Source organism: Silene latifolia, chromosome 7, assembly GCF_048544455.1.
Source record: "Silene latifolia isolate original U9 population chromosome 7, ASM4854445v1, whole genome shotgun sequence".
Taxonomy (NCBI): Eukaryota; Viridiplantae; Streptophyta; class Magnoliopsida; order Caryophyllales; family Caryophyllaceae; genus Silene; species Silene latifolia.
The window spans coordinates 5411071-5436923 of NC_133532.1; the positions used below are offsets into that span (position 1 = coordinate 5411071).

The 25853-nt window shown below is 35.6% G+C and overlaps 2 protein-coding genes and 1 long non-coding RNA gene across 3 annotated transcripts; 1 reads left to right on the forward strand and 2 right to left on the reverse strand.

The window, feature by feature from the left end:
• Positions 1-2246: 2246 nt before the first annotated feature.
• Positions 2247-2759, reverse strand: LOC141593171 (putative xyloglucan galactosyltransferase GT11). The gene has a single exon (XM_074414123.1). The coding sequence runs from the start codon at positions 2757-2759 to the stop codon at positions 2247-2249; it is 513 nt and encodes a 170-aa protein (XP_074270224.1).
• A 1116-nt stretch (positions 2760-3875) lies between these two features.
• LOC141593172 (putative xyloglucan galactosyltransferase GT11) lies at positions 3876-5393 on the reverse strand. Its single transcript, XM_074414124.1, has one exon. The coding sequence runs from the start codon at positions 5391-5393 to the stop codon at positions 3876-3878; it is 1518 nt and encodes a 505-aa protein (XP_074270225.1).
• A 6663-nt stretch (positions 5394-12056) lies between these two features.
• Positions 12057-12937, forward strand: LOC141590834 (uncharacterized). The gene is made up of 2 exons (XR_012520511.1): positions 12057-12134; positions 12224-12937. It is a non-coding gene; the product is annotated as an uncharacterized LOC141590834 (long non-coding RNA).
• The last annotated feature ends 12916 nt before the right edge of the window (positions 12938-25853 follow it).

The window sequence follows — 25853 nt, forward strand, 5'->3', positions numbered from 1 at the left end:
TCTAATGTTTTATAATAAATTGAAAAATCATGGATGTTGACCTTGGAAAGATATTGATTTTGACTCTAGAATGATTGATTTGATACTGACGAGATTCGAACGCAAGTTATCACTTTGCTGTACTTATAACTTTATCAATAAAGCTAGTTATATCTATATGGATACATCACCATACATGTATTAATTACATTATCCGAGTGTCACAATGGCTCTGTTAATAGTTAATACATAGCGAGATATGAAGATAAGTAGAAACGCGGCCATGCCCTTATGGTTAAAATAATATTTAAAAAATATTTTCTATGGGCCAAAATATTGTTTTGAAATTTGATGGAATTTAGTGCAATAGCCATTTTTGTTGAATATTTTTTTATTTGAATATGTGACTTCTAAAATAAAATATTCTAAATATTAGAGATGACACTCTAAAGAACATGTCTCTGACGGACCACGTATGGTGTTTCTAAGATGTAACGTGCACGAAGCATAATATAAGGCATTTAAGGCTTCATAAAATATTAATCATGTAAACAATTCATTTTAATCGAAATAGTACTAATCGATATACATACATTATTTAATATTTCAATAAAATCATAAGCAAACCGAGTTTTAGGGGACAATAATTTTTATAAGGCGGTTTTACATCCGTATTATCTAAACAATTCCATATCAATGCACCATAAAATATCCGTTTAATATAAACACGAATTCTTATGTACGACCGACTTGCACCATAATAAGTGTTTGGAGAAATGTCATCATCATAACAAACAAGTATAGTTTTCTCAATTTTTGAACAATAATTTTTTTGTTTTGTTTAATGAATGAGAATACGTCAAGGGCAACTGGCAAGATAACAACTTTTCAAACAAAGAAAAATCAAATAATATTAATAATAATAATAAATAAATATTGTAACTTGTATAATAAGTTGTAACATCAAGATTCAAGACACCTATAAATTTTGTATCTTTCGTAGTTTAAATTTCTTATTTTGTATACAGTGATATCGTTTTTGTTGGGATTAAATACATTTCCAAATTGCTTGAGTCATTGTCAAATACCATTCAAAATAAGAGACTATTATAATACACGGGTACTTCGTAATACAAATTCTTAGGTAAGCCGCCCTTACCAAAAAAAATTGTAAAACGAATATTTTTTTTTACACAATTTTTGTGTAAAACGGTCTTACAAAAAAAAAAAAAAAAAAAAACGCTTTACAAGCACAAGAGTCGATGAATGAGGTGTTTACATACGGCCCTACGGGTAAAGACCGAGGAGTCGTGGACTATATGTTGCATGTTTAATTCTCTGCTTATATTTGTATGGATCGATGGTGCGCCTTTGTTAACTAACACAAAGGAAACATGACGACAATAACAATAACAAAGTCTTAATTCGAAAATGATCTGAAGTGAACTGACATGAATGCAATTTTAGTACATGTAATCCGTAATTTTACCGTGGACAGTAATAAATAAAGTATGTGAAAATAGCTAAAGAAAAAGAGCATTCTTGTAACATAGAAACTTAGATCAAGTTCATGAAACAATCTATTCAAACTTTACAATTGAGTCACCAATCTTCACCTTTGACTCATTAAGAGAAATAAACTTTCACCATTGAAAAATTCATCATTCAACTAATCAACAATAAAATTACAAATAATTAAATAAATTTGGGCTTCGTCGTCTATAATAAAGAACAATTGGTCTTGCTTGTGACGGGTTACCATTTGTGACGGATATTTTGTGAGATAAAATGGTAACAAAATGGGTTAGTGGAGAAAGGGGACCACATGAATAGTGTTGCAGAGAGAGAAAAAGTGGGTACATTGTGAGGTAAAATGGTATCCGTCTTCAGCTTGTGACGGATATGTCATGTCTTCAATGAGAATTTGTGAATAAAGAATCAATTGCAACCCGGTAAAAGAAATAATACAAGCCAAAAATTAAATTAAAAACCTTAGCGGATGACTCAAAAATTTAACTAAATTTTTTTTTCTTACGCGGTTAATAGCCTCTACTAATCTCCAAGCTACACCACTGATCGAGAACCGAGACAAATTTGTGAAAGCCCTTTGGAGTTTCACAAATTCTTGTTTAAGATCGCTATATCCGCCTTTAAATATAAAAATGTTCAATAGATAAGTGAGAAAAAAGTCAAATGCCTAGAGAAGGACAATAAACTTGACCTGTTTTAACCTAAAGATGGATATGACGGAATTTAGACATTTTCCGTTACCAAAAACCAAAGTATTTATCCCAATCTTTATTCTCCAAATCTCCAAAAAACTTGTATTTCCAAGCAAGTGTATCAGGAACAACACTTTCACTTGTTGCATTCTTACCTTCATTTATTTCCCTTTTAAGCTTCTCTACTCTGCTCAAAACACCCTGCACCAACACATCAAATGCATCTTCCAAATCGTCTACGTCCGAATTCGGATTAGCGTAAACAATCCTCGGAATAAGCTTAATTACCTCTTCTCTCATTGCCCTAATCTTCTCCTTAGGAATTTTTAACAATATCTTCTCAATTGACACCTTCCCTTCCATTACCTCATCCATAGGAATAAACACGGAATACCGCGAATAATCCTTAGGTAAATGCCATATATAATGGACATAAGCCGAACCAGGATGAAATAAAACCGGTATACACCCGGCTAGGATTGTGTCGAATGTTGATTTTCTAGTATATGAATCCCCTGGAGGTTGTAAGCAAAAATCCGACTTTTGGAATAAATTCATTATATTTTCGGGGGTAACATCAAGATTCAAGACACCTATCAATTTTGTATTTTTCGTAGTTTAAATTTCTTATTGTATACACAGTGATATCGTTTTTGTTGGGATTAACTACATTTCCAAATTGCTTGAGTCATTGTCAAATACCATTCAAAATAAGAGACTATTATAATACACGGGTACTTCGTAATACAAATTCTTAGGTAAGCCGTCCTTACATAAAAAAATTGTAAAACGAATATTTTTTTTTATACAAATTTTGTGTAAAACGGCCTTACAGAAGAAAAAAAAACCGCTTTACAAGCACAAGAGTCGATGAATGAGGTGTTTACATACGGCCCTACGGGTAAAGACCGAGGAGTCGTGGACTATATGTTGCATGTTTAATTCTCTGCTTATATTTGTATGGATCGATGGTGCGCCTTTGTTAACTAACACAAAGGAAGCATGACGACAATAACAATAACAAAGTCTTAATTCGAAAATGATCTGAAGTCGACTGACATGAATGCGATTTTAGTATTCATGTATTCCGTATATTTTACCATGGAAAGTAATAAAGTATGTAAAAATAGCTAAAGAAAAAGAGCATTCTTGTAACATAGACACATAGATCACATTCATGAAACAATCTATTCAAACTTTACAATTGAGTCACCAATCTTCATTTTTGACTCATTAAGAGAAATAAACTTTCACCATTGAAATATTCATCATTCAACTAATCAACAATAAAATTACAAATAATAAAATAAATTTGGGCTTCGTCGTCTATAATAAAGAATCAATTGCAACCCGGTAAAAGAAATAATACAAGCCGAAAAATAAATTAAAAACTTTAGCGAATGACTTAAAAATAAATTAAAAACTTTAGCCTCTACTAATCGTCAAGCTGATCGAGAACCGAGACAAATTTGTGAAAGCCCTTTGGAGTTTCACAAATTCTTGTTTAAGACGGATATATCTGCCTTAAATATGAAACATGTCATATAGATAGATAGATGAGACAGAAAGTCAAATGCCTAAAGAATGACAATAAACTTGTCTCATCTATCTATATGACCTAATACTACCTGACCTGTTTTAACCTTAAAACGGATACGACGGAGTTTGGACATGTTACAAAAAACCAAAGTATTTATCCCAATCTTTATTCTCCAAATCTCCAAAAAACTTGTATTTCCAAGCAAGTGTATCAGGAACAACACTTTCACTTGTTGCATTCTTACCTTCATTTATTTCCCTTTTAAGCTTCTCTACTCTGCTCAAAACACCCTGTACCAACACATCAAATGCATCTTCCAAATCGTCTACGTCTGAATTCGGATTAGCGTAAACAATCCTCGGAATTAGCTTAATCACCTCTTCTCTCATTGCCCTAATCTTCTCCTTTGGAATTTTTAACAATATCTTCTCAATTGACACCTTCCCTTCCATGACCTCATCCATTGGAATAAACACGGAATACCGCGAATAATCCTTAGGTAAATGCCATATATAATGGACATAAGCCGAACCTGGATGAAATAAAACCGGTATACACCCGGCTAAGATTGTGTCGAATGTTGATTTTCTAGTATATGAATCCCCTGGAGGTTGTAAGCAAAAATCCGACTTTTGGAATAAATTCATTATATTTTCGGGGGTAACACTTAAATTAACATGTAAAAATTCGCAATGCCTCGCTCTGGAAGCGAGGCATTGGTCGATAATGACATTCCTTAGGGAGTCTTTCATGTAAGGCCTTGGTGCACCAGCAAAGGAATATAAATGAGGCCGCGGTTTCTCCCTCATTTTTTCTTGCCAATTTACGACTTCATTTCCACTTGAAGGGTGGAAATAAGTCGGGTATGGTATACCCATTTCGGATTTGCTCGTAGGGCTTGCCTCGAGCAATAAAGTAGTCATGTTCCGAAACTCTGGGAGGTCGAGAAGATGATTTCCCCATCCTTCAGGAGTTGATGTATTATCTGATCTTCTACCGAAATCCCATGTTATTCTACCGGCAATTAGGAAATGATCTCGACCTCCAAATCTTTTCCACTCGGGTTTTTGTACAAGGTACTTGGCTAAATCCATGGACGTCTCGTCTCGTAGGGTAATATTTGAACTCCATAAGTACCTTCCTACATCTAGGCCAGAGTAGAAAGGTACAAATATGGCATTTGCATGGGAAGAATCATTTGTTAAGCATTTATATTGCTTTATTCTATTATGAATTATAACTTCTAATGAAAATTGATCTGTTTCAAACCAATTATCACCCGAGAAGACGGTCTCATTGGAGAAAGTTAGTTTAGGACCAAGACCCGAGTTTGTAAGAACCTTACATTCATTGAAGAACGGGTTTAGAATGCTACAATTTTCGAGGAAATCTTGATTGTATTTGCTTGGAAGATCCAAGACATAAATGTACTTGCCTTCACAATGGTTTTCCTCACTTATCGCGATATTAGGGATTATACATCTATTATCATTTGGAAAAATGAAGGAAGGAATTAATGTGAGTAGAAATAGGCTTAGAATACAACATGTTATGAAGATAAATAAGGATATATTAGATAAATAATTTCTAATAATATTATCTTGTTTTTCATTATTGCTTTCTAGTAATTGATAAACTTTCTTGGAGGGCATTTTTGAATTAAGATTAGGATTAGGAATGTGGTTTGGTGATAATGTAGTAGGAATTAGTGTTAGGAAGACATGTAAGGAGGAATGTTGTTGGTGAATCTAGGAAGATGCAAATTCATGGATGTTTATAGAAAGAACATGCTTGGATAAATTGACTTTGGATAGACAAAGTAATAAAATATATAGTAAGTGGATTATACCTCTGATGTAATACATCAAATGGTATAATTTTTGAGCATTAAGATAAAGTTTTTGAATTTTAATCTAAAAATTTTGAGTTTTAATTTAAAGTTTTTGAGTTTATGTATTTAAACTTTCATCTCAAAAAATTAAATTATAACTCAAAAAAATTACATATAAGCTCAAAAAAATTTGATTTTTAACATTATAAAACTAAAATGTAATTTATAAACTCTACAGTACTCGAAAAAAAAATACACAAAAACTCAAAAAGTTATTAAGTATGATGTACTACATTCGATGTACTATCCTTTTTCTCTAAAACATATAGGACAGTTATAAACTCATAACGTCACCCCAGAATGTACTTTGTCACTCAAAACATTTCTTATAATGTATGTTTCATATTTGGTGTTATCATACGACCCCCGACATAATGTATACAATGATACTATAGTTACAAAAATTCTTAAATAAGACAATTTTAAAACGTACATTTATTTGCGTAATATTAGTTTATATGACTCAAATCTATTGTTCTTTTTATAAGGCATATAAGCTATTATTTCGTATAAGACTGTTATATGTTGATTTAACCAAACTTTAAGATTAAGATGCAATTATGTAGGAGGTTGTTCTAGTTTAATCAGAGATATAGAGTTCGAGTTCAAGCTCTGTGAATGCAAGCGGTGTTAAAACTTACGAGAAAGAGCTCTAACGTCCTAGTGGTCCTATTCAGTACGAATTCAGACTATATCGGATGATATACCAAGATAAAAGATGCAATTATGTACGGATTGGTGGATCTACATGGAGACTTTAATTAGGGTTTTCCAAATAATTTTGATATTTTATATTAGATGTGAAAGTTATTTTCCAACTGAAAAACTAATAGTTGACTTAAGTGATGTGATGCTCATTGGGGCTTTATATAAGATTAATAATTTAGAAACATTCATAAGTAATAAACAAAGAAAACTAGAATGGTCTTACAAATAAAATAAATTTAAAATAATTCGAGTAGACTTTTATAGAGAGAGAGGATATATTAATTAGTGATGTGTTTATGATTGTAACTACTCACTAGTGAAACATGAGTGGGATGAATGTCGTAATGTGGAGTCAAATTGGATATATCATTGAAAGTAGATGTGGTAAACGGATTATTTGATCGATCGGATAAGAATAAAGTTGGTTTAAATTGGGTTATTTGAGTGTGTTAAATATTTTAAGTTCGATTATTTCAAATATGTTTTCATTGGGTTATTTTGAGTATGATTATTTGGTTATTTTAGTACGACCAATGTGAGTGGAGTCACTTTAACCCTGGTCATTCTCTGACATAGATAACTCGAGGTTGAGGTTTTTTCGGTCATTTGTTAAAAGGTGGTGATCAAATAAATATCGTTTTATATACTATAATATTAAGCGTGATTTATAATTAGTCATTTCGGGCGCTCTAGATCAATTTAGTGACGGTTTGAGTGATTTCAAATTGGGTTAATTTGGTGCAAATTGAGCTTGATTAAGTCAATTTAGATTTTAAATCATATACTTGACTTGGAGAACCACTAATGATGATTCTAGGAGTTTATTACTAAGTAAGTACGTATTATACCACGAGATAGAACGTGCGCACGAATTGTTTAGGACTTGGTAAAATGTTGTTTTGTTAAATTTAGTCAAAATGGTTTGAGAAGATTCTACAATTTTTCACTCGTATATACCAAATCTACGAGGATGCTTTCATGGATGTTTATAGAATGAACGTGCTTGTAAATTGACTTTGGATAAACAAAGTCGTAATTTTTTTTTTTAAATGAACACACTATGTTGTGGGCGAAAATTTAACCTCTCTAGGGTAAGAGCGCTCTTACCACTTAAGCTAATTAACTTCTGTTGTCAAGGAATAAAATACATAAGATGGTACTAAAGTGGGTTGGTGTGACTGGTAAGGGTTCTCATCTCTTAAACAAGTGGTCGGGAGTTCAATTTATGACTTTTGCGAATGAAAAAACGATGGTCATAACGTCAGATGAAAATGTGTCAGTAAGTAGACTTTTTTTTATTAGCAATAAGGGGTTAAAATCCGGAGACCTACAACGAGTAGAGTCCCAAAAAAGTTTTCAAAAAATAAAGAAAACATCAAAACACAATATAATGTATCCTTTCCAAAATAGAGATCTTGTGTACCAGTAAGTAGACTATACAATCAGTTGTGTTGATTGTATAGAAAAGAATCTGAGCTTTATAATGTATTATTGAGGTTAAACTTATACATTACAAGCTTTATTTGAAAGAATTTGAGCTCCATTATAAAAGTATTAATTTTAAAAAAATTATAATGAAATTCACGAATAGGGTATATATAAACTCATCTAGATTTTATTTTGACATCAAAAAATTTAAATATAAATCAAAAATTATAAAAGCTCGGAAAAAATACACATGCATAAGCTCGCTTAGAGTTGTTATGGTTGTACAATGATCTTGTACAACAGCTTGTATAATAGTATTTGTGAAAATATATATACTCTTATCACTCGTAAGTCATAACACACTTGTTCTACAAATTCTCAAATAAGTCTATTTTAAAGTGTATAATGACCTTATGATATAGCTTATGTGCCTGGTTTACTGTTAATTTTTATTTTATGAGGTTTAAAAGTCATTTTAAGCCCTTCTACACTAAAATTTGGGAGAAACGATCTTTTGTTACAAGTAATAAACAAAGGAAATTAGAATGGTCTTACAAATTTAAATAATTCAAGAATAGTGGATTAGACTTAAATTTTATAGAAAGAGATAGTTAAACTTAGAAGGACTTATACTACATTTTAATCAATAAGTCTTTCTTGTGACAGTCACAAACTCTCTCCCACTTGCTTCCCTATTTGCTCTTCCACTTGCATTTTGTAAGAGATCACAAGCTTGTGACAAAAGCGTTAGTTATAAATGAAAATTTGTGCATTTTAATAGGTGATCTAATCTTTTTCAAACTTTCTCTATTAGAATTGAAATATTAATTAGTGATGTGTTTATGATGGTAACTAGCTAGTAGTGATGGATTAGTGGTATGCATGTTGTAATGTGGAATCATATACTCCCACCATCGAGCTTATAATCTCTCATCGAGAGTGGACCTTGTAAACAGATTATTTGATCGGATATGTATAATGTTTGTTTAGGATGAATAATGGAGTATATATACATACATATTGAGTTTGCGAACTGTTTAATAACAAGTTTAAAAGGTTACAGATTTCGCTTGTGAAATTTTAATAAAAATTGAAAAATTTGTTACCTAAATGTCCATGTTAGAGTGCAGGGGTCTGATCCCTACCCATGGGAATGAAGCAAACTCTTTGGCCAACCGTTTACCTCTTCATGAGAGCACGCGCGGCGAGGGGATTATACACTGTTGTCGACGGTGGACACTCCGATTTACACCAAAAAAAAAAAAAAAAACTCTTAACACTTTTTTTTGGAACCGGACCTCTCAAACTTTTGACGGCCCTATGTGGCCGACACTTCGAAATGTGCTTTTACTGGATCGTTTCGAGTATATTATTGGTTTGAGTACGTTCGTTTCGAGTCAAGTTACTTTGCCCGACCGGGTCATTTTCTTTATTGGCCATTTTATAGTACAAATCTTCAAAGCTTTGATGACATTGTATAATAACTATAGTATTATAAGGGTTTGTTTGGTCAAACTTAATTGATGACTTTGTATAATAATTAGGGTTAATTATATATATAGTATTATAAGGGTTTGTTTGGTCAAATTTAGGGGTAGCCACATAAAATTCGAAAAAACACAAGGATATCACATAGAAAACCCCATTTTTTTCAGATGGACAACACATTCATTGATGATCGGAGGATTCATGTCGATTTCAGTTTGAATGTTTCAAGCTGTGGAATCAGTTTCACAGGAAGTGAATCCAAGGAAAAGGATGCTATAATGTTAATAAATAATAACGGTACAACTAATCTAGTTTTTTTTTCGCATATGCTATCTTGCGTAGCATTTTATATCAGCTAGCTTATTTGATTAACAATATAAAGGACGACGGATTTTTCACATTAGCTAATCACAACCAATCTTGAACCCGCCGTCGTCCACCATCCCTGCAAACCGGACAATTTGACTTTGGATTAACAAATTAAGTAACATTCACAGAAGGTGGTAAACCATTCTCCCATATGACTTAGCCTTGAATACGTGGAGCTACGCAATTATTAATACGACTTACATATAACTAAATAACAGACTGAAACTTTAAACTAAAATCAACAATATCATCAATAAGCAACGCGAACACCCGAATTGCGTCAATAAGCTGCAAAACAGTGATCATGAAAGACGTGGTTAATCACCATGCCTGCAAACCGGACAATTTGAAGAAACCCGCGACCACTTAAGAATACAATGTTCATGAAAGACGTGGTTGCAAGGCGTGCACATTAACGTTGCGTCCTTCTGCTTAGAGAAATACTCTAAGCAAATCGAAAACATGTTACACGTCACCTTACCAATACCGGTCTTTTGCTCCTCCCCGAAATTCTCTAGGCAAATTGAACAACAATACTCGTCATCATCATCCTTATCCTTATCCTTATCCTTATCCTTATCCTTATCCTTATCCTTATCCTTATCCTTATCCTTATCCTTATCCTTGATATTCATGTATTCTTTAAAGGTTATACTCTTGAGATTCATGTATTTTTCAAAGGTTATCCTTTTTAAGGACAATTCTTTTATAGTCTTCACCATATAGAGCGCGTGACCATGCATACGATACCAAAATAATAATAATTCTTGGGTCACTACGACATTATTAACAAACACGACTAGCCATGTCGGTCGTCGATGCCAGTAAATGTAGGATTGAACCTTCTTAATCACTTTTTGGATCGTATCGTTCGAAAGGGATAGGCAATACCCCAAGGCCCGCGCAATCGCTTTCCACGATAATTCTTCATTGTTAGGGTCGATGGGATATGATGAAGTGTTCTTATCCCGGCGATCAACGTGTTTTAAGAAGAATTTAACGTGAAAAATGGATGTTGGTCGTCTTTGGTCGGGGTTGTCATGGATTTTTACCCGCATTATTGTAACTTCAAGAAATTATCCGTCAAAATACTACAAAAAAGCAAAATAAAACAGATATTAATGGCAGAACCAGAATTTGACGTTATGGATCGGAGGCGACAAGTTTCAATGGGAGCAAACTAGTAACGCAAAAATATCAATTTATCTAGTTTCAATAATTTTATGTAAAACTGTCTTAAACAAGACTAACTTTTTACACAAAACCCGCTTCATGATGGCTTATAATCAACAATTCAACTCGCAATAATATCAGAAGATAACTTATGCTTAAAACGTTGATGAATCAATGAACAATTATATATACGGTATTAGAATTTGAAAAATTCAGCAAAATAATTATAAATAACAAATAAAAAACCTAAATAAATGTCAATTCAATAAAAAAAAACGCACAACTAAAAGAAGAAGGAGAAGAAGTACTTTAATTTGAGCAGTGAACCCTAGCAATTGGGTGCCAATTTTGCCATTATTAGGGTTTTGATGTTGGAGAACTTGATTGATTTGGAGATTTTAGGAGGACATGAAGTACATAGGGAGTATATATAAATTAGGGCCATTGGGTCTAATATATACGGAGTACTCCGTATATCATAATATTAATCTGTTTTTCTATATGTGCCTTGTAGAGTTGTAGTCACGTAAGACTTCTTATTATATCTATGAAATTCCATACTGTGTCCATTTTTTTTTTATTTTTTTTAAATTTTTATTTCTCATAAATCTCTAAAATTTTAACTTTATTTCCATACTGTATGGCCTGAAATGTTTGTTCAGGATTTGTTTACATACGGTCCATGTAGTTTACGATTTCAAAAAGTACATTAAAACATAACGTGACATAATCCGTCTCTGCCTTTATGCTTGACGAATATAGGTGTTCCGATACCAAAAAGAAACTTGGTGATTACAGAAAATACGCAACAATCAATGTCAACTCCCCGAGAACCGCTATCTGACATTACGAACTGTACTCCTGCTTTATTTTTTTATTAATATTTAAATACATATATTCAATATTTTCAATATTTATCTTTATCCTTTTTTCATTTGTTGTTTGAAAAATTTTATAATACGACATTACTAATTGTGAACATTCATCCAAGAATATTAATACTGGCCCAAATACATACCCGTACAATTTTGCTTTGCACGGGTTTAAAACTAGTTGTATATAAATGAAAAAAGGAAATATGAAAGTTTATTATGAATATGATAGAGTATTCCAAATCCGAATCCGAATCCGAATCTGATTCCGAATTCGAATGCAAATCGGTTATCCGATAAATGGGTGAGACTGAGATAGGACTTAGGAGGAACGAATGAAGGGGCTTGCTTATGCTTATAAAAGGCATTGGATTATTTTAATCTTAGGGGAACCAAAAAAACAAAGCAACTCAAACTGCCTGTCAAAACATACTCCCAGTTGCCTTTCTTTCTCGGACGACAAGGTCAGTTTCTATCCTCAAACAGCAATATTTTTTTTTTTTTAATTTAATTATTGTTTACTTGGGATTAAATTGAGTAATTGTAATTGCAGTTTAGCAGTTTAGCAGTCATGTCTGGATTGGTAAAGATATGGTATCAGATAGAGGCGGAGCGGAAACCAAAAGATAAAGGAAGAATAGCAGAAGATTACTCGATAAGGGGTGAGCCAAATCAAGTGATTAGATGGAGTATAACAACTGTTATTGCTCTTCTTCACGCGATTCGGATATTATACTTTGATCAAGCCCACTGCGTCATTACTTTCTTAGCCGGATTTTCTTTTTTGGATCGCCTTATCAGTTACCTGTTTCCCGGGATGCTCTGTGTAAGCTACGCTTCTGACGGGTTTCACACAACGCGCCTGACTCCTAATGGTCGACTCATTGATTCTCAGTCTCGTATTGAAGCTTTTTTCGCCCATAAATTATCCTCCCATGACTTTACCTCCTTTGTTAACCGTATTCTCGAGTTTAAATTCTGGTACTTTACTACAAGGACACTCGTCATAATATTTTTGCTATCTTGGTGCCCCTTCCTCAGATGTTCCTTGTATGGACCAAAGCTGTTCTTCTGGTGGATACTCTCGCATGGTTATCGCTTTGTGGGCGCAATGGCACTCGAGAATTCAACTGAAGCTGTTTAGCAAGTTAGCTATCGTATTTATTTATGGCGCTTTATGATTAGCCTATAAGACCGATTTGTGCCTTTTGTAAATTTAGCAGCAAGAACACACATTATATGAGTATCAATTTTAGCATTATTTCAAGCATATTTGTAAGCCAAATTAATACTAAATTTATTAATGAACCGAATAAATAAAATAAATTAATTATTTTGAGTTAATACTAAATTTTAACTCGATTTAATTATTTTCCCACAATTAAGTGAAGTACGGGTCAATTCGGATAACAAAATTAGACCTGACAAAGCTAACCCGATCTGAATGACCCAACTCAATAAGGGTGACCCAGACCGAAACTTGCTTGACCCGAATTGACCCGACCCGAGAACACTCGACCCGGAAAAACCCGACTCCTAAGTGACCCGATTCAAAATGACTAATGGAGTATTATACATATTGAGTCTGCAAACGGATTATTTGATCGGATATGTATAGTGTTTGTATGGGATGAATAATGGAGTATTATTATACATATTGAGTCTGCAAACTGTTTAATAACAAGTTTAAAAGATTACAGATTTAGCTAGTGAAATTTTAACAAAAATTGACAAATTTGTTACCTAATAAATGTCCATGTTACTATGTTAGAGTGTCATACCAATCGTTGGTTGACGTGATGGTAACGTTGGGGCAAATAAGGCTTCTGGTAAGGAGTGCATGGATCGATCCCCCACAACTGCGATTGGGAGGGGTTTAAATACCGTAATCCTTGGACACGCCCCGAAATCCGAATTAGTCGGCCGAATGTGGTTCGGATTACCGGATGGTTTAGACAAAAAAAACTATGTTAGAGTGTCATACTAAAAAAAAAAAATACATATATTTTTCTATGTACGAAATAGAATATAAGGAATTTTTTTTTTTTGAACCGAACCTCTCAAACTTTTGACAGCCCTATGTGTCCGACACCGAGTATATTATTGGTTTGAGTACGTTTGTTTCGAGTCAAGTTACTTTGCCCGGCCGGGTCATTTTCTTTATTGGCCATTTTATAGTACAAAATCTTTAAAGCTTTGATGTTTGATGACTTTGTATAATTATAGCATTATGAGAGCTTGTTTGGTTCATTCCGGAATTAATTTCTTTTAGAAAGTTGTAAATATTACTATTTCTGCCCCGGTTAATTATTTTCCTTTGGTTTGAGACAAAGACCAAGAAAAGAAAAAATGGGTCAATTACTAAATGAGTAAATGACAAATAGAACAAATTGAGTGTGAATGATCAAATTGTTCATCAAGTTTATTCTTAAAATAGAAAGGACAGCAACTCACTGAGACAACCCACCAATATGAAAAAAAACAACAAATAATCCGAGACAAAGGGAGTAATTATTAAATAAAAAATGCATGTATTTTACGTCAGCACTGCCGTGTCATCATTTAAGGTGACATGCCATGTCATCACCTTGAAGTGTGTGCCACACAATTACTGTCACCGTGTTACATCGAACCACAATCCATGTCATCACTGCCACGTGATCACCTCGATCACATACCACGTTATCACTTCGAAGTGTGTCCCACACCGTCACTTTCATCGTATTACGTGTAACCGCACTCCGCTTCAGCATTGCCACCTCATCACCTCGGATCACATTTCACGTCATCATTGTCATCTTATTTGAGTCTCACTGCCGTACTTAGCGAGTTAGTGAGGGTAATGATGATGATGACAATTCAAGGTGGTGATGGCGAGGATGGTGACAGTTAAGTTGACTAAGACGAGCAAGAGGAGAAAAAAATGTATAAGTAGTCGGAATTACGATTTAAAAGAAGTTTTAAAAAATGATAAAACAGAGATGTTGATCGACCCGTTTTTTTACCCGAACACGACCCAAAACCCATATCGACCCGTTCGTATAACGGTGTGATATTAAAAATATTAAGCAAAAATGTTTTATCTTACTAATATCATATGTTAAATTAGATAATAATAAAAATTTATGAATAATTATGTGTTTATAGGTAAAATTGAAGAAAATGATTTTTTTAAAAAAGGCGTCAATCTGACCCTAAATCCCGACCCAAAACCCGTATAAACCCGTATTTTTCAAATCCGAAATAGACCCGACCCGTATTTTACCCGAAACCGAAATAACTGAACCCGTAACCCGCCTGTTTGACCCGTTTCACAGGTCTAGCGCACAAATATTTAACCGGGACGGAGGGAGTACTATGTAAGTACGTATTATACCACGGGATAGAACGTGAGAACTTGGTAAAATGTTTTGTTAAATTTAGTCAAAATGGTTTTATAGAAGATTCTACAATTTAGTTAAATTTAGTCAAAAAGAAATAGGGTCCCGTACGACCTCCCGTACGGCTCAATTTGACGTGTATAATACACGTTTTTCGAGATAACAGAGTATAGGAAAAAATAGTCCAGAAATCACATAGAAAGTTTCCCGTGTCAGATTAAGCGGCCACAAAAAATTTGAGAAGAAACGGAGGATATTTGGGGGTGTTGGTATGCGATAAAACAACATTCTTGGAACCTCGGATAATGGTGAAGAAGGGATACATACTCATTATTTGAGGTTGAAATCGAATAAGTTAAATTCTAAAATGACCTTGGACACCTGATAGAAAAACCAGGAGAAAAAAAAGGTCTGGTACGACCTCATGAACGACTCAATTTGAAATTTATAATACACGATTTTTTCGGGATTTCAGGGTTTCGGAACAAAATTCTCCGGAAATAAGACAGAAAGTTCATTGGGTCAGATAAAGCGGTCATACAAAATTTGACGAGAAACGAAGAACATTTAGGGGTGCCGATATGCAATAAACCAGCAATCGTCGAACCTCAGATAATCGTGAAAAATTGATTAGTACTCGTTAATTGAAGCTGTAATCGAATAAGTTAAATCCTGAAACGTCCTCGGACACCTAATAAAAAACCAGGAGAAAAAAAACAGGGTCAGGTACGACCTCCCGAACGGCTTAATTTGAAGTGTATATAATATCCGTTTTTTTTTGGGTTTATAGGGTCTCGGAACAAAACTCTCCGGAAACTACAACGAAAGTTTCTCAAGTTAGATAAAGCGGACACACAAAATATGAGGACAAACGGAGGACATTTGGGTGTGTCTGTATGAAATAAACCAACATCCTTGGAACCTCGGATAATCGTGAAAAATGGATTAACACTCGTTATTTAAGGCTGAAATTGAATAAGTTAAATCCTGAAATGACCTCGGACACTAATAGAAAAACCAAGATAAAATGAAATAGGGTCCGGTACGACCTCCCGAACGTCTCAATTTGAAATGTATAATACACAGTTTTTCGGGATTCCAAGATCTCGGAACAAAAGTCTCCGAAAATCACACATAAAGTTTCTCGGCTCAGATAAAGCGGCCACACAAAATTTGAGGATAAATGGAGGTCATTTGGGGGTGCTAGTATGCGATAAACAAACAATCATCTAATCTCGGATAATCATGAAAAATTGATTGATACTCGTTATTTGAGGCTGAAATCGAATAAGGTAAATCCAGAAATGACCTCGGACACCTGATATAAAAACAATGAGAAAAATAAACAGGGCCCGGTACGACCTCCTGAACGGCTCAATTTGAATTGTATAATACACGGTTTTTCGAGAATCCAGGGACTTGGAACGAAATTCTCCGAAAATCACAGAGAAAGTTGCATGGGTCAGATAAAGCGGCCACACAAAATTTGAGGAGAAACAGAGGACATTTGGGGGGTGTCGATACGCGATAAACCAGCATTCGTGGAACCTCGGATAATCGTGAAAAAGTGATTAATACTCGTTATTTCAGGTTGAAATCGAATAAGTTAAATCCTAAAATGACCTCAGACATCTTATAGAAAACCAAGAGAAAAAGAAACAGGGTCTTGTACGACCTCCCGAACGGCTCAATTTAAAGTGTATAATACACGGTTTTTCGAGATTGTAGGGTCACGAAACGAAATTCTCCGGAAATCACAAAGAAAGTTCCTCGTGTCAGATAAAGCAGCCACACAAAATTTGAGGAGAAACGGAGGACATTTGGGGGTGTCGGTACGCGATAAACCAGCATTCGTGGAATCTCGGATTATTTTGAAAAAAGGATTAATACTCGTTATTTGAGGCTGAAATCGAATAACTTAAATTCTTAAATGACCTCGGACACCTAATAGAAAAACTAGGAGAAAAAGAAACAAGGTCCGGTACGAGTGTACGACCTCCCGAACGACTCTTTGAAATTTATAATACAAGGTTCATCGGGTCAGATAGAGCGGCGGCACAAAATTTGAGGGAAAACGAAGGACATTTGGGGGTGTCGGTAAGCGACAAACCAGCATTTGTCGAACCGTGGATTATCGTGAAAAATGGATTAATACTCGTTATTTGACGCTGAAATCTATTATGTTAAATCCATGAATTACCTCGGACACGTTATAGAAAAACCGGGAAAAAAAGAAACATGGTCCGGTACGACCTCCTGAACGGCTTAATTTGAAGTGTATAATACACGGTTTTTTGGGTTTATAGGTTCTTGGAGTGAAACTTGCTAGAAACCACATCGAAAGTTCTCCTGGTCACACAAAGCGGCCACACAAAATTTGAGGGTGTCGGCATGCAATAAACCAGCATTCGTGGAACCTCGTATAATCGTGAAAAAGAGATTAATACTCGTTATTTGAGGCTGAAATCGAATAAGTTAAATCCATAAATGAGCTCGGACACCTGATAGAAAAACCAAGAGAAAAAGAAACAGGGTCCCGTACGACCTCCCATACGGCTCAATTTGAAGTATATAATACACGGTTTTTCGAGATTACTGGGTCTTGGAACAAAATTGTCGGGAAATCACACAGAATGTTTCTCGGGTCAGATAAAGCGGCCACACCAAATTTGAGGATAAAAGGATTATATTTGGAGGTGTCGCTATGCAATAAACCAACATTCTTGGAACCTCGGATAATCGTGAAAAAGTGATAAATACTCGTTATTTGAGGCTGAAATCGAATAAGTTAAATCCTAAAGTGACGTCGGACACCTGATAGAAAAACAAAGAGAAAAATAAACAGGGTCAGGTACGACCTCCCGAACGGCTCAATTTGAAGTGTATAATACACGGTTTTTCAAGATTCCTGGGTCACGGAATAAAATTCTCCGGAAATTAAAGAGAAAGTTCCTCGGGTCAGATAAAGCAGCCACACAAAATTTGAGAAGAAACGGAGGGCATTTGGGGTTGTCGGTACGCGATAAACCAGCATTCGTGGAACCTCGGATAATCGTGAAATAGGGATTAATACTCGTTATTTCAGGCTGAAATCGAATAAGTTAAATCCTGAGATGACCTCGGAGAACTAATAAAAAAATCAAGAGAAAAAGAAACAGGGTCCCGTACGACTCAATTTGAAGTATATAATACTCGTTTTTTCGAGATTACTGGGTCTCGGAACAAAATTGTCCAAAAATCACACCGAAAGTTTCTCGGGTCAGATAAATCGGCCACACAAAATTGGAGGAGAAACGGAGGATATTTAGAGGTGTCGGTATGCAATAAACCAGCATTCTTGGAACCTTGGATACTCGTGAAAAAGGGATAAATACTCGTTATTTGAGACTAAAATCGAATAAGTTAAATTCTGAAATGACCTCAGACAACTGATAGAAAAACCAAGAGAAAAAAAACAGGGTCTCGTACGACTCAATTTGAAGTATATAATACACGGTTTTTCGAGATTACTGGGTCTCGGAACATAATTGTCCGGAAATCACACACAATGTTTCTTAGATCAAATAAATAGGTCACACAAAATTGGAGGACAAAACGAAGGATATTTGAGGGTGTCGGTATGCAATAAACCAGCATTCTTGGAACCTTGGATAATCGTGAAAAAGGAATAAATACTCGTTAATTGAGGCTGAAATCAAATAAGTTAAATCCTTAAATGACGTCGGACACCTGATAGAAAAACCAAGAGAAAAAGAAACAGGGTCTGGTACGGCCTCTCGAACGGCTCAATTGAAGTGTATAATACACGGTTTTTCGAGATTCCAGAGTCACGGAACAAAATTCTTCTTAAATCACAGATAAAGTTCATCGGGTCAGATAAAGTGGCCACACAAAATTTGAGGAGAAACGGAGTACATTTGTGGGCGTCGGTACGCGATAAACCAGAGCGTTCGTGGAATCTCGGATAATCGTGAAAAAAGGATTAATACTTATTATTTGAGGTTGACATCGATAACTTCATTATTGTAATGACCTCAGACACCTGATTGAAAAACCAGGAGAAAAAGAAACAGGTTCCGGTACGACCTTCCGAATGACTCAATTTGAAATTTATAATACACGGTTTTTCGGGATTTCAGGGTCTTGGAAAAAAATTCTCTGGAAATAAGACAGAAAGTTCCTCGAGTCAGATATAGCGGCCATACAAAATCTGACTAGAAACGGAGGACATTTGGGTGCCGGTATGTGATAAACCAGCAATCGTCGAACCTCGGATTATCGTGAAAAATGGATTAATACTCGTTATTTGAGGTTGTAATCGAATAAGTTAAATCCTGAAATGTCCTCGGACACCTGATAAAAAACCAGGAGAAAAAAAAACAGGGTCCGGTACGACTTCCTGAACGACTTAATTTGAAGTTTATAATACAGGGTTTTTTGGGTTTATAGGGTCTTAGAACGAAACTCTCCGGAAAACCACAACGAAAGTTCCTCGGGTCAGATAATGCGGCCACACAAAATTTGAAGATAAACGGAGGACATCAGGGTGTGTCAGTTGCAATAAACCAGCATCCATGGAACCACAGATAATCGTGAAGAAAGGATTAATACTCGTTTTGAGGCTGAAAATCGAATAAGTTAAATCCTGAGATGACCTCGGACACCTGATAGAAAAACCAAGAGAAAAAGAAATAGGTCTGGTATAACCTCCCGAACGAGTGAACAGATCAATTTGAAAGTTATTATACTCGGTTTTTTGAGATTCTAAGGTCTCGGAACAAAATTTTTCGAAAATCACACATAAAGTTCCTCGGGTCAGATAAAGCGGCCACACAAAATTTGAGAAAAACAGAGGCCATTGAGGGGGGGCAGTATGGGATAAACAAGCATTCATCGAATCTCAGATATTTGTGAAAATTGATTACTACTCTGTATTTGAGGCTGAAATCGAATAAGTTAAATCTTGAAAAGACCTCAGACACCTGATAGAAAAATAAGGTGAAAATTAAACAGAGGCCGGTACGACCTCCCGAACGGCTCAAAAGTGTATAATACATGGTTTTTCGGCATTTCAGGGTCTTAGAACAAAATTCTCCGGAAATAACACAGAAAGTTCCTCCGGTCATAGAAATCGGCCATAATAAATTTGAGGAAAACTAAGGACATTTGTGGGTGTCGGTGTGCGATAAACCAGAAATTGTCGAACCTCGGATAATCATGAAAATTATTTAATACTCGTTATTTGAGGCTAAAATCGAATAATTTAAATCCTTAAATGACCTGGGACACCTGATAGAAAAACAAGGAGAGAAAAAACAGGATCCGGTACAACCTCCCGAGCGGCATAATTTGAAGTGTATAATACACGGTTTTTCGAGATTCTGGGGTCTCAGAACAAAATTCTCTCCTGAAATCACCCAAGAAATTCCTCAGGTAAGATAAAGCGGCCACACAAAATTTGAGAAGAAACGAAGATCTTTTCGGGATGTCGGTATGCGATAAACCATCATTCATTGAACCTCGAATAATCGTGAAAAAGGGATTAATACTCGTTATTTGAGGCTGAAATCGAATATGTTAAATCTTGAGATGACCTCGGATACCTGATATAAAACCAAGAGAAAAAGAAATAGGGTCCGGTAGGACCTCCTGAACGACTCAATTTGAAATGTATAGTACACGATTTTTTGGGATTTTAAGTTCTCGGAACTAAATTTTATGAAAATCACACATAAAGTTCCTCGGGTCATATAAAGCGGCCACAAAAAATTTGAGGAGAAACATAGGCCATTTTGGGGTGCAGTATGTGATAAACCAACATTTATCGAATCTTGGATAATCGTGAAAATTGTTTAGTACTCGATATTTGAGGCTGAAATCGAATAAGTTCAATCCAGAAATGACCTCGACACCTGATACAAAAATAAGGTGAAAATAAATAGGGGCTGGTGCGACCTCCCGAATGGCTCACTTTGAAGTGTATAGTACACGATTTCTCGGGGTTTTAGGGTCTCGGAACAAAATTCTATGGAAATAACATAGAAAACTCCTCTGGTCATATAAAGCGGCCATAAAAAATTTGAGATGAAACGGATGATTTTTGTGGTTGCCGGTATGCGATAAACCAACAATCTTCGAATGTCGGATAATCATGAAAAATTTATTATTACTCGTTATTTGAGGCTAAAATAATAAGTTAAATCCTTAAATGACCTGGGACACCTGATAGAAAAACAAGGAGAAAAATAAACAGGATCCCGTACGACCTCCAGAACGGCTTAATTTAAAGTGTATAATACTCAGTTTTTCGATATTCCGGGGTCTCGGAACAAAATTCTCCGGAAATCACCCAGAAAGTTCCTCGGGTCAGATAAAGCGGCCACACATAATTTTAGGAGAAACGAAAAACATTTGGGAATGTCGGTATGTGATAAACAAACATTCGTCGAACCTCGGTTAATCATGAAAAAGGGATTAATACTCGTTATTTGAGGCTGAAATCGAATAAGTTAAATCCTGAAATAACCTCGGACACCTGATAGAAAACTCAAGAGAAAAAGAAAAGGTGTCCCATACGGCCTCCCGTACGGCTAAATTTGAAGTGTATAAAACATGGTTTTTCGAGATTAGAGGGTCACGGAACAAAATTGTCCTAAAATCACACAGAAGTTTCAAGCGATCACGCAAAATTTGAGAAGAAAATGAGGGTATTTGGGGTTGTCGGTATGCGATAAACCAGCATTATTCGAATCTCGGATAATCATTAAAAAAGGGCTAAATACTCGTTATTTGAGGCTGAAATCGAATAAGTTAAATCCTGAAATTAAAACTTGTGTTCGAAAATGAAATGTCAAATACAACAAAAATACCAAATAAATCCCAACTAATATCAAGTATGAACCAACGACCATACTACCATACCAAGTACTCATCATAATACCAACTACCAAATAAAAGCATAAAATTGGGATTCTATGAAATCCTTCATTCCTTTCTTGTAATCAGCAGGCGAAACCACTGTCGGACTCACCATAATCACCACATTCTTATTTGTCTTAAAATGGGTCTTGATGAGTAAGATTAGTCGGTAGGGTCAAGTCTCTTACCATCAACAAAATATAACCCAATTTTGTGCGTAAATCGGGGTCGAACCACAAGGATGGAGGGGTTTCTACTTAGTCTAAATAGGAGTCTAGTCTAGTCAAAGATGAGATGAAGTGAGTTGGTTTAAACTACTAGTCGAAACTAATGCAAGCAATTAAGAGGAAATGTATACGATTGATTAAAGGCTAGGGTTTTCGGGTTTATCCAAATGGGTTTAAGAGGCAAACAAGTCGATTAAAGGAGTCAATGGTGAGGATTTATCCTAGGATGCAAATCAATCTTTTGATTATCCTAAAGGTGATTACCAACTCTCATTGAGCAACACACCATCCTAAGCATGCAACAAGTCCTAAGCATGCAACAAGACCACCACAAACTCTCATTTAATGGAGGAATTAAGCAACTAAGACAAAAAGCACAAGTTCTCACTCACACAATTCATCAAACACCTTGTATGCAATACTAAGAAAGACAAATATTTCACCAAAGACTCAAAATAATCAAAGTATCATGCCCAATAATCCCATTTAGACTCCCCCTAAACCCTAGAAGGATTACTATTCACTCATATCAAAATTGTTCAAACAAACAAATAGAGAAGAACCAATAACAAAAAGAGAAGACATGGTAAAGATTCAACAATTATAAAAGGCAAAATAAAATGTAAACAATTGATTAAGCAAGTAAATAAGAGAAGAGATGTACCAACAAGAGTAAAGATGATTGCTTTGATTGAATAAATGAAGGAAATCCTCCAAAATCTCTCAATACAATCCCCAAAAACCAAGTGTAAACAATTGATAATTACTAATACTAACTCATTTTACTAAGTAATTAATAATAATTATGGAAAGATTAAAGCTTGATTAAGGAAAGATTACAATAATTAAGGAAAGTTTTCAGATCTAGGGTTGTGTGTGGTAAATGAATTAAGGATGGGTATTTATAGTTTATAATCCTTTAGGTCAAAAATTACAAGGAAGTTCAAAATGCGGGGAAAAGGAGTCCGAGCCAGTCGACCGGCCGCCGGCTGACCACCGGCGCAAAACCCGCTGAAACTTTTTGGTGCAAATTAAATCGTCAGGTGTGGTGAGCCGGTGGACCGGCCGCCGGCTCTGGACCGGCTCCAGAGAGGGACTTCCAGCCGGTTGACCGGCTGCCGCCAGGCCGGCTTGGAGTCTTCCTTCAGCTCTTCAATCTTCAATGCAAGTATAGTGGGACTCTCAGCCGGTGGACCGGCTGCCGGCCGATCGGCCGGGAGTCCTGCTTCTCTTCTCTTCACTCTTCTTCTCTATGCATGCCTTTAAAAATCCATAGCTAGCTCCCTTAGCCCTCTTCCTTCTGCAAAACCTGCAGTGAGGAACATATGGTTCATAGTACGGGGCTAAAGATACAAAATGGGGCTAAAAGGGGTCAAAAACCGAGTATAGTCGGGAAATATGCATAGAGAAGAGTGGTGAAATTAACCAAAAATGGGAACTCATCAGGTCTCCAATTTTTTTCCCATGTATATCTTCTGACGTAGTCTATCACTCCGTAATACAATTTTCTGTTGTTCTTGTCAACACACATCAAAAGCGAGTAATCCATCACACTCATGTCCTGACACACACAGGCATATACATTTCAATATTACTACAACTAAAGCTTGATATTAAAATGCAAGAATCAATATGAGCTTGATATTACCATCCCCAAGCAAGGTCACGAGGGAGGTCGTGACCTTGTTGGGTCGCCTTAATCAACAATTAAGCACGAGATTAACGTGACCTCTTTGTGACCTTTTGGTGAAAGAGGTCAATTTGTGACCTCTTTGGTTGCTTTGACCTTATTAGGTCAATTGGTGACCCAATAGGTGTCACATTATCATTGGTTATAAACAAAACAAAAAGGGTTGGAAGGTGAAAAATAATTGGTTTGATGACATAGGTCGCAACCTTCTGCTTGAGAGGTAAAAATGGGTCAAGGTTAATAAGGTGGGATTAAGAGTAAAATCGGGTCGCGACCTAATTAGCGCGACCACTGCTTGGGGATAGTCTAAAAAATGCAAGAATCAATATCAATCAGATTAGTAGGTGACTTACCATGAGAAAGGTAGTATCCTTTTCAACTGCTTGTCTTAACATCTCCAAGGAATGATCTTTGATGATTAAGGGATCCATTTTCATGTCTTCAACAAAGTTGACGTCTAAGACAACTTCACCTTTCCCTTTTCTTTCGACCTTCCTAGCTGGGTTTTGGACGCCTTTAATATCATAGAATCTCCACATGTCTTTTCCAAAACTCAGATTTTGCATGACCATCACACATTGTTTTGTATCTCTCGAATCCTTTGGTTTGATAGTAACCTACCCAAGCCAAACATACATCATACTCATTTTTTTATGTGCCAAGATAAATAAAGATAAAACCAGAAACAGAGAAGCAACAATCCAAATCCAGAGGGGAAGGAATGAAAAGTTCAGAAATTACCTCATATATGCCAAATATCTTGGCAAGGCTACTTGTTGGTTGGTTACTCATGTGCTGGAAATAAGCTGGCCCAAACTCCTCCAGGAACCAATCCACCTCAACTCTCTATAACTCCTTGATGATAAGACTATCATCAAGGGTTTTCGAAAAGAAAGAACCGCTCTTCCCTCCCCCTGCTTCCCATTTCACACAATAGCTTAAGGATGCAATATACTCTTCTTCTGACTCATAATAACTTTTCCTGAGTGCATTGAACTCGTTGTTAAAGAGAACTCTTATGGAGCATTTCCCCTTGTGGGAATTCTAGTCCCAAAGATTGATTTCAGGGTGACGTTGTCTATCATCCATATCCGTCGGAAAATGCTCTATAGGTACAATCCCTAACTGTTTCAGAGTGCCATATTCCAGATCTAATGATTGAGGACTATAGTATCCTAGTAGAGATAAATTGCATGCTAGCAAACTCCCTATGTCATCTCTGAAATCGGATACGAGGTAATCATTACCGCTCAAATGGTATATGAATTCTCGATCTTTCCTCGAAAATCAATCTGTAACACTCAGGCAAATCATCGAGAAGGGGGATAGGTTGCTCTGTGATGATTAAGGGATCGCTTTTCATATCTACAACAAAGTTGACATCTAACACATCTTCATCCTTCCCCTTTCTTCCGACCCTCCTAGCTGGGTTTTGGACGCCTTTAATATCATAGAAATGCAATATTTCTCTTCCAAAACTCATATTTTGCGTAGCCACTCGTTCCCTTTTTTCAAGTCTGCAAATTCTGTCCAAGCACTCGAAAGTGGCACTGATCTTAATCGTTTGTCCCATTTGAATCCTCGAATGAGCAATTCAAATAACTTACTATTTAGGCGGAGTAATGTAGTGTGTGATTTCATATCTCGAATCTCCTTAATTTTGCCCTGTTATAGAGATATTTTGTTAACTTAAAGCAAATGTTATACAAGCAGTAACACACAATTTTAAAAAGATCTTAGCCACGAAATAAAATTGTGGCAAAACATATTTTGCCACGGGTGTGACATTGTTTGTGGCGAGAATGATTATTAGCCATGGTTGTAACCTAATTCGTGGCGCAAGAGAATTTTGGCAACGGGAAACGTTGTCCAGTGGCATAAACTTTTGAAGCCATTGAATGAAATTTTTCCTATGGTCAGGTAAATTTTCGCCACAAATTATAAATTCCCGTGGCATAAATCGTGGCA

Coding starts and splice junctions, on each gene's coding strand:
- LOC141593171 (XM_074414123.1), bottom strand. CDS start 2,759: ATGAATTTATTCCAAAAGTCGGATTTTTGCTTACAACCTCCAGGGGAT.
- LOC141593172 (XM_074414124.1), bottom strand. CDS start 5,393: ATGCCCTCCAAGAAAGTTTATCAATTACTAGAAAGCAATAATGAAAAA.